We start from the raw sequence: 10,377 nt of genomic DNA, 5'->3' as shown, positions 1-10,377 counted from the left end.
CGACGTCCCAGCATACACGAGGCGGACTGTGAGGGAATTCCCCGTGGATCGAACGAAATTCGGGGTCGTCGGGGAGTCGAGACAGCGCTTCGTCAGCTCGGGTCCGGTGGCATCTGTGCCGTCATATACCTGGGGGGGAAAGAGTATTAACCGTTATATTGAAACGTTATATCACCTGCGCTGCTGTAGACAATGCTAGCTCTAATGTCGAACCTAGGGAAGGAAAGCGTTGGAAGAAGATGAAGAAAAAAAGATTAAAAAAAAGGAAAGAAAATGAGAGAGTGAGAGAGAGAAGAGTGAGAAGAGAGATTGAGAGAGAAGAGAGATTGAGAGAGAAGAGAGATTGAGAGAGAAGAGAGATTGAGAGAGAAGAGAGAAGAGAGAAGAGAGAAGAGAGAGAGAGAGAGAGAGAGAGAGAGAGAGAGAGAGAGAGAGAGAGAGAGAGATAGAGAGAGAGAGAGAGAGAGAGAGAGAGAGTGAGAGAGAGAGAGAAATAAAAGATAGATCGATAGATAGTGAGAGAGAGATCAACTGCGCTTAGGTCAAAATGGTAAAGATTATTGAAATGATTATGGACAACATAGTACAGGCATGTCAAAAACTTTTTCAATGAATCTAAACACATTTCTTAGTATTTCCTTTTACTAAGTTTAACATTATTTATAATTTGCGTATTACATAGACCACAGAGACAAACTTCTATATTTTACAAGTGATACGAAATGCTGTTATTGAAAACATCTTCCCAGATTAGTCTGTATATCGAAAGGAAAATTAAATAAGTGTTTAAAGACAGGTAATCCCAGCCTTTAATAATAATAATAAAAAAAAAAAAAACATTAAGCAAAGCAAGAAAATAAAAATCTTTCAACTTAATTATCAAAGCAACGAATTCTTGTATTATCTAATCACAATGATTAGCTTGTGACACTGCAGATCTGTAAAATAAATGAGAACATCATAACACCACGACTTAGTGGAACCTACAACGCTATATCAATAAACTAAACACAATAATCTAAACATAATGCTCTGCCTCTGACATACCGCTACGTATTCCTCGCTGCAATTCGTACTGAACTGGATGTCGAAGTCAGTGAAGTTGAATTCCACAACGTGTAGACGGTCGACAGTGATAGTCCACTGACAGTCGCTGTTGGTGACGTCCTGGTTGGGGTAGCCAGGGGTGTGAATGGTGCCTTCGGGTGCCGAGAAAACGCCCCCGCATCCTACAGGAAAATAATAAAGATAATGATAATAATAACAATAATATAAGGGTTTGTTGTCACTGACTCTTGTGACCAGTAAAATTGTGGCTTGTAATGATAATAACAATGATGTAGGGTTTGTTATCACAGACTCTTGTGACTTCAGTTAAACAGTGGCTTGTATGTTTATTGTGCTTCTAAACTACACCCCCCCCCTCCCCCTGTGAGCGAGGGAGGGTCAGCAAGATTGCTATACCAGAATGCTACCACTGCACTACACAGCTTTTAGTAGAATTTATAATTTAGTAGAATTGGTTGTTCTTCCATATAGTGTTTTTATTTTCCTTTATTGGCTTGATTGATATTTCTAGATATCATACAGAACAGCTCTGTGATAATCATAATTTGTACAAGAATGAATGAAGGAAAGTGAGACAGATAGAAAGTGTTTTGTACTCAGAATAATTATATAGTTCCTATTTAGTTTTATACAATGTATCAGGGTATTACTTACACTATATTTCAGTTACCCCTTACGATACATTTTCTATGTACATGCGCCACCAACCGGCAAGTATGTTGACTACTAATCCTTCCTCATACAAGATCTTAATTAAACAAGCAGCATCTTACAAGATCGCGTATAATTAACCGAATTATAGAAGGTCATAAGAAGATCCAAAATTACAAAGTTGGCGAGGAACATGGGATTACAACAGAGGTTTTAATAAAGCAACATATTTATACCTTGCAGGTTATTATATGGAATACTAATGAAATATAGTTGTGCACAAACACAACAGAAAGAAAGAACAAAAGAAAGATAAGCAGATAGACAGGAAGAATGTAAGAACCAGAGTAGGAAAGAATGTAAAAAAAAAAAAACAGTAGGAAAGGATGAAGAAAAGAAAGGGTAATTTTCTATATTACGTCCGATACCGATATCGATATCGAAACCGATATCGACGATTATGTTATCGTTGGATTCCTCTCAATCTATACAATGTAAATTTACAGGTTTTATTGCTAGGAAACCCCCCGTTAGCGACAAACTTGGCCCCGATTGCGGGGGCGACGATGTCGGGGCGGCGGACGTAATATTGAAAATTACCCTAATAATATAACCCACAGTGAAAATAATCATGGTTATTCCCATGACTTTCCACTGCAGGAAGCTGCCGCCCCTCAACCCCCGTCAACCACTTATTCACGGCAGGATAGAGCGCACACGAACTAGATGCGGAGTCGATAACCTACAATAACCTGGGATTTTTAAGGTACTAACCTAATTGATAGATGCCGCTAATAGTGGGGAGGGCGCTCCTTTGCCGCAGAGGGTGAAGGAGCCAGGGTGCGTCCGGCAGGAGGTCCTAGGCCGGAGGATACAGCGACGCTGCAGCACACAGGAAGTGGTGCAACCTCACATTCAGGTCCTGGTAGTGCATGAGGAACATGCACCGAGCCAGGTACCCTGCGAAGTGCTTCTTCCTGCGGCCATAAACATCTCTTACATTTCTTCCTGGCTTGTACCTATTTCGCGCAGGAAATCCGTCTCCGAGTACGAGCACCCTCCACACTCGGCCATCGCGGCGGCTATGACTGACTTCTGAACGCGACGGTTATTTCGGTTAGGAATACGGATGTCGTTGTTCCAGAGGACGGGAAGCTCGACCTTGAGGCCATCGGTGTAACATCGAAAGAGGCGCAAAACCCGCCGACGAGGGCGGGCCACCCTGTTCATCCTGATTATACTACAATCGTCTCTTTATACAATGCTGACTATGCCAAGGTTAATTTGCTGATTCAGTGGGAATGTTACGAGGTAATTGTAATATGACGCCCGCCGCTCCGACATCGTCGATGATTGCGTAACGCTCTAGCCTACCGTGAATACGTGGCGGAGGTTTTGTTTGCTCGGCGAGGGTTGGGGGGCGGCAGCCCCCCCCCCAGGGGAGGTCGCAGGGGGCGCAGCCCTCTGCATTGGAAAGTCATGTGAATAACCATGGTTAGTTTCAAAGTGCATTGAATTAATAGTGTTATTTAACCCCGCATTTTCTCTGGAACCTTCCATGCCCTCCCCTGCTATCGGGGCCAAGTTTGCCGCTAACGGGAGGTTTCCGAGCAATAAAACCTACATATTTGCATTGTATAGAGCGAGAGGAATCCAACGATACCAAAATCGTCGATATCGGTTATGGGGACGTAATATAGAAAATTACCAACGAAAGAAAAAGGAAAGACGGAAAGAAATAAGGAAAGAGAAACATAAATATATAGAAGGAAAGAAAGAAAAAAAAACAATCTAGAAAGAAAAACAATCAGAAGAATATAAAAAGAAAAAAATGCAAGAAAAAATCGACAAAGAGAGAAAGAAAAAAACGTCCAAGAAACAACAACAACAAAAACGTAAGCAAGAAAGAAAAATATAAACAACAGACTGAACCAACCTTTCTTTTCCTTTCTGTCCCTCTCTCTTCCCCCTTTCTTTCCTTCCTTTTTTTTAACACAAAAGAACCATTAAACTAACCATCACGTAAAGTCCTGTAGGTTGCATTGAAGCCCTTTCCCCTGACAGACTGGTCGCTATGCAGGGAGAGGAAGGCCCTATTGCCCTGGGTAGTGGCGATGATGGGGTTCGTCTGCCGGTGACACAGCGTCTGCAGCTCTGGCGAAGACGCGTCAGGGCCTCCGTATATCTGGCGAGAAGATGGTGATGTTGACTGTGATGGTAATGATGTTGACTGTGATGGTGAGGTTGGTGATGATGGTGGTGATGATGTTGACTGTGATGGTGAGGTTGGTGATGATGTTGACTGTGATGGTGAGGTTGGTGATGATGGTGGTGATGATGTTGACTGTGATGGTGAGGTTGGTGATGATGTTGACTGTGATGGTGAGGTTGGTGATGATGGTGGTCGTGGTGGTGGTGGTGGTGGTGGTGGTGGTGGTCGTGGTCGTGGTCGTGGTCGTGGTCGTGGTCGTGGTGGTGGTGGTGGTGGTCGTGGTGGTGGTGGTGGTGGTGGTGGTGGTGGTGATGATGATGGTGGTGGTGATGATGATGATGATGGTGGTGGTGATGATGATGATGGTGGTGGTGATGATGATGATGGTGGTGGTGGTGATGATGATGATGATGATGATGATGATGATGATGATGATGATGATGATGATGGTAGTGATGGTGATGTTCGTGTTCATGTGGATCTGTCTGTCTGGCTTTAGGTACTTATTCAATCTGTGTGACTTAGCGAAACCCTCACCCTCATCTCCAGACACAGTAAAACCTCGCCACAAAACCTTCACACCTTGCCTCCAAACACAGTGAAACCCTATCCAAAAAAACCTTCCCCTTACCCCAACCACGAAATCCTCGCCATAAAGCCTTCTCCTGCCTCCAAATACAGTGGAACCCTCAGCACAAAACCTTCCCCTTACCTCCAACCACAAAAACCTCGCCACAAAACCTTCCCCTTACCCCCAAACCACCACAAAACCTTCCCCTTAACCCCAACCACCACAAAACCTTCCCCTTACCCCCAAACCCCACGAAACCCTCACTGAAATACCTCACTAAAATACACAAAACCCTCACCACAAAACCTCCCCCTTATCCCCAAACCACCAAAAATCCTTCCTCTTACCCCTAACCACCACAAAACCTTCCCCTTTCCCCCCACCACCACAAAACCTTCCCCTTACCCCCAAACCCCACGAAACCCTCACCACAAAACCTCCCCCTTATCCCCAAACCACCAAAAATCCTTCCTCTTACCCCCAACCACCACAAAACCTTCCCCTTATCCCCAAACCCCACGAAACCCTCACTAAAATACACAAAACCTAACCCATACCCCCAAACCCCAAGAAACCCTCACTAAAATACACAAAACTCTCACCACAAAACCTTCCCCCTTACCCCCCCAAACCACCACGACCCCCCCACTCCCACCCCCAGCAAAACCTTCCCCTAACCCCCTAAACCACCACGACCCCCCCACCCCCACCCCAGCAAAACCTCGCCCACGAAACCCTCAGCCCTTACCTTCAGCGAATCGAAGACGCAGTTGCCAAAGCTCTCCAGATCGAAGTCGTGCACGGTGATCTCGATCTTGGTGCCCGGGGCGGTGCGGATATGCCACTCGCAGTCGGTGTTGATCGGGTAGGCGTTCGGGTAGTTCGGGCTGTGGAAGGACCCGCTTGCCTTCGTCAGCTCGCCTCCGCAGCCTGGATCGACGGAGGAAATGGGAGAGAGAGAAAGGGGGAAAGAGAGGGAATGGAAGAGAACGGGAAGGAAAGGGAGGAAATGGGAGGGAAAGAAAGGGAATGAGAGAGAACGGAAAGAAATGGGAGAAAACAGGAGGAAAATGTAGGGAATGGGAGGGATAGGGTGAGAAAAAAGGGAACGGGAGAGAAAGGTAGGGACAGAGGAGAAAGAGAGGGAATGAGAGGGAAAGGGAAGGCAAGGGAGGGAAAGGGAAGAAAATTTGTGGTTTATCTTATGTTATTAGTTTTTTTTATCATCATTTATTTAATCATTATTTCATTCTAAATATTATGTATCTATTAATTCATTGATTTATTCATTTTACTCCTTATCATGCATTTCACATTTTCAACATTTTATATGCATATATTTTTTACATTAATAAGGTACTTTAAATGACCGTAGTAGTATCTTCAACACCCCCCCCCCCACTTCTAGCTCAAACAGTTCTGATAAGACAATTAAATTTGATTCATATGCAAATAGCTACATACAAGGGGACGCGTTATTATATTTTGCTCCGACTTCTCTAAGAAACTGACTCAGACTGTAGTTTTTCCCATGCTGTTTAAATTCCTACATTCTAGGTAATCTTATGTCTGTTAAGTCTGTTTAGAAATTGTGCTTCTCTCCTAGATTCTAACAGTTTAAGTAATCTTGTCTCTAACATTCTAGGTAATCTTGTTTGTTAAGTTTATCTAGAATCCATGTGGTGTTCCTAGATTCTAACGGTCTAGGTAATCTTATCCTTGTTCGGCTTATTCAGAAATTGTGTGGCGTTCTTAGAACTTAACGATCTAAGTAATCTTATGTCTGTTAAATTTGTTTAGAAATTGTGTGGCACTCCCAGGCAACGCTCTAGGTAATCTGACCTTTGGTAAATTAATAAACTAAATTAATTTGTGCGGCGATCCCCCGATTCCACCGCTCTTAGCAATCTGAATTCTCTGTTAAATCAATCAAGTTTATTTGTACTCCCCTATTCCAACGCTCTCGGTAATCCAATCTCTTTGTTAAACGGATTAATTAAACTCTAGACCATCTTTCTCCTAAATTAAATCCCCTCTTTGCGTTTCCTTACCGTTAACGACCCACTCGAGACGAAATCCGTTGTCGGCCACAATGTAATCGCTGACGAAGTTCACCTCAAGGACGTTCATGGTGGGCGAGGTGCCGATGGGCGGCGGTGGGTGTGTCCTGCAGTAGTGCCCGATGACGGAGCGCCCCGCCTCGCTGCCCCGCCCCTCACGTAGCTGTACAGGTAGGGCGGGGAGAGGAAGAGAGTTTCAGGGAGTGGCAGGGAGAGGGAGTTTCAGGGAGTGTTAGGGAGAGGAAGGGAGTTGCAGGGATATTAAGGGAGTTTCAGGAAGTGGTAGCAAGAGGAAGGGAGATTAAGGGAGTTTCAGGAAGGTGCAAGGAGAGGAAGGGAGATTGAGGGAGTTTCAGGAAGGTGCAAGGAGAGGAAGGGAGTTTCAGGGAGTTTCAGGGAGTGGCAGGGAGAGGGAGTTTCAGGGAGTAGCAGGAAGGTGCAGGAAGAGGAAGGGAATTTTAGGGAGTGGCAGGGAGAGGAAGGGAGTTTCAGGTACAGGAAGGGAGTTTCAGGGAGTGGAAAGGAGAGGGAGTTTCAGGTACAGGAAGGGAGTTTCAGGGAGTGGAAAGGAGAGGGAGTTTCAGGGAGTGGCAGGGAGAAGAAGGGAGTTTCAGGGAGTGGCAGGGAGAGGGAGTTTCGGGGAGTGTCAGGGAGTTGCAGGGAGAGACAGAGAGAGGTTGAATAACGTTCTTTGGGTTTCCAGTCAATGTTTTCATTATCATTATTACTATCAGTCTTATCATTATTGCTATTTGTTATTCTATTAATATTTCACTGGGCTGTTATCCTTTACTACCTCATTCTACATTTAGCATATCTATTTTGGATACTTCCGAACACATCAAAATCAACACATATCGGGCTACAGTTCATATGTGTATGGAACAAGAGCCTATTTTTACCATGGTACACGCACAGTAAATGAGAATGTGGGTAAAAATCCCTATTTATTACCTTACACACACGGTAAATAAGTGTGTGGGTACCAGTGCCTATTTTCTACCTTCTTACACACACGTTAAATACGCGTGTGGGTATACAAATGCTCGTTCACTACCTTCTTACACATGGTAAAGATGCGTGTGGGTACAAGTGCTTGTTTACTACCTTCTAACACACACGTTAAATGTAGGCGTGTGGGTAACAATGCCTATTTTCTACCTTCTTACACACATGGTAAGTGCGCGTGTGGGTACAAGTGCTCGTTTACTACCTTCTTACACACACGGTAAGTACGCATGTAGGTACAAGTGCTCTTCGTCAGTAATACATGTATTTATGACGAAGATATAATCGAAACAGGTCAAATACATCTCTTGTATTGCGAAGCTATTCATTCTCATTCATACCTTTTCTACATTTGTCAACATGAATACGATTAGTACAAGTACTCGTTTACTACCTTCTCACACACACGTTAAACATACGCGTGGGCATAGAAGTCTCTATGTTCAACTTTCCCCATTTTCTACGCAGTCCCAACTCACCTCCACGAAGTCGAAGTAACACAGCTCGGTCTCGGAACTCCTCGACTCCTCCAAGACGAAATCACTGAATGAAGCATTGATCGCGTTTCCTTGGGGGACTCTGATCGTCCACGTGCAGTTCTGGTCGTGGGGATACGGGTTCGGGTAGTTGAACGAGGTTATGACCCCTCGTGGACCCGTGATCACGCGGTTGCATACTGAGGAAGACAAAGGGGTGGGTATGCGTTAAAGGTGGATATTTTTGTTTGGGTGTGGTTGTGGGTAGGGTGGGGCGTGGTGTGGGTTGGGGTGTGTGGGGGTGTTGTAGTAGTAGTAGTAGTAGTAGTAGTAGTAGTAGTAGTAGTAGTAGTAGTAGTAGTAGTAGTAGTAGTAGTAGTAGTAGTAGTAGTAGTAGTAGTAGTATGATGTGTGTGTGTGTGTGTGTGTGTGTGTGTGTGTGTCTGTGTATGTGTGTGTGTGTGTGTTTGTGTTTGTGATGTGGTGTGTGTGTTTGTGATGTGGTGTGTGTGTTTGTGATGCGGTGTGTGTGTTTGTGATGTGGTGTGTGTGTTTGTGATGCGGTGTGTGTGTTTGTGATGTGGTGTGTGTGTTTGTGAGGTGGTGTGTGTGTGTTTGTGATACGGTGTGTGTGTTTGTGATGCGGTGTGTGTGTTTGTGATACGGTGTGTGTGTTTGTGATGCGGTGTGTGTGTTTGTGATGTGGTGTGTGTGTTTGTGATGTGTGTGTGTGTTTGTGATGTGGTGTGTGTGTTTGTGATGTGATGTGTGTGTGTGTGTGTGTGTGTGTATGTGTTTGTGATGTGTGTGTGTGTATTTGTGATGTGTGTGTGTGTGTTTGTGATGTGTGTGTGTGTGTGTGCGTTTTTTTTTTTGTGTGTGTTTGTGATGTGTGTGTGTGTGTGTGTGTGTGTGTGTGTGTGTGTGTGTGTGTGTGTGTGTGTGATTGTGTGTGTGTGATGTGTGTGTGTGTGAAGTATGTGTGTTTGTGTGTGTATGTGTATGTGAAGTGTGTGTGTGGATGTGAGTGTGTGTGTGATGTGTGTGTGTGATGTGTGTGTGTGTGTGTGTGTGTGTGTGATGTGTGTGGGTGTGATGTGTGTGCGTGTGAAGTGTGAGTGTGTGTGTGTGTGCGTGTGATGTGTGATGTGAGTGTGATGTGTGTGTGCGTGTGTGATGTGAGTGTGAGTGTGTGGTGTGTGCGCGTGTGTGTGTGTGTGTGTGTGTGTGTGATGTGTGTGTGTGTGTGATGTGTGTGTGTGTGTGTGATGTGTGTGTGTGTGTGCGCGTGTGATGTGTGTGTGTTTGTGTGTGATGTGTGTGTGTTTGTGTGTGATGTGTGTGTGTGTGTGATGTGTGTGTGTGTGTGTGATGTGTGTGTGTGTGTGTGTGTGTGTGTGTGTGTGTGTGTGTGTGTGTGTGTGTGTGTGTGTGTGTGTGTCTGTGATGTGTGTGTGTGTGTCTGTGATGTATGTGTGTTTGTGTGATGTATGTATGTGTGTGTGATGTATGTGTGTGTGTGTGGGTGTGTGTGTGTGTGTGTGTGTGTGTTTGTGTGTGGGGGGGGGGGGTTTTGTTTTTTTTGTTTTTTGTTGTTTGTTTTTTGTTTTGTTTGTGTGTGTGTGTGTGTGTGTGTGAAAAACAAAAAAACAAAAAAAAAAGAAACCCCCCCCTCCCACCCACCTCTCTTCCCTATTCCCCCTTCCCCTAACCCACCCCTCCCTTCCCTTCCCCTTACCCCTTACCTGCTGTATAATGCGCCTTGAATCCTCTCGAACTGATAGTATGATCCGCAAGGAAGGAGATGTACATCGTATTAGAAGACGAATTGTAACCCACGAAGCGGTCGGCTGTTGCGCAGTGACGTCCAAGCAGTGGGGCCCTCTCGTTGTCACCGTCTCGTATCTGTGGCATGTTGGTATTTTAATAATGGGCTTGCTGTTAATGGGTATTTCTATAATTAATAATGGGGATGTTAATATGTTAAGAATGGGCATGTTATTTATGGGTATGTTAATATCGTGATAATGGGTATGTTAATAATATCATATGAATGGGGGTAATAGTGGGCATGTTAATAATAGACATTTAAATAAATAAAAATATGATGAACTTGTACAAAACTTAATATTAATTTTAGATAAAAGAATAAAAAAATAATTATAGGAAACATGATAATAAAAAAGTAAATGGAGAAATAATAATAATAAAAAAAACTAATGATGTAAATGAAATTAACATTACGAATAAACAATGATAGAATAAGTTGAGAAACATCGAAATTTTCAGATCAGTGAAGTACAAGTAAACGAAATGATATCAATGGTAATG

At 44.0% G+C, this 10,377-nt stretch overlaps 1 protein-coding gene across 1 annotated transcript; it reads right to left on the bottom strand.

The window, feature by feature from the left end:
- Positions 1-9,960, bottom strand: LOC113826828 (cubilin; the record flags this gene model as incomplete). The annotated part of the gene is given in 7 exon segments (XM_070120205.1): positions 1-129; positions 1,048-1,229; positions 3,736-3,904; positions 5,251-5,432; positions 6,554-6,725; positions 8,050-8,246; positions 9,792-9,960. Coding segments are annotated over 7 exon segments (1,200 nt in total), but the record flags the coding sequence as incomplete, so codon positions are not given.
- Between the last annotated feature and the right edge of the window lie 417 nt (positions 9,961-10,377).

The sequence above is a fragment of the Penaeus vannamei genome, unplaced genomic scaffold (assembly GCF_042767895.1).
Source record: "Penaeus vannamei isolate JL-2024 unplaced genomic scaffold, ASM4276789v1 unanchor3707, whole genome shotgun sequence".
Lineage (NCBI taxonomy): Eukaryota > Metazoa > Arthropoda > Malacostraca > Decapoda > Penaeidae > Penaeus > Penaeus vannamei.
This window is presented reverse-complemented; position numbering and strand designations above follow the sequence as displayed.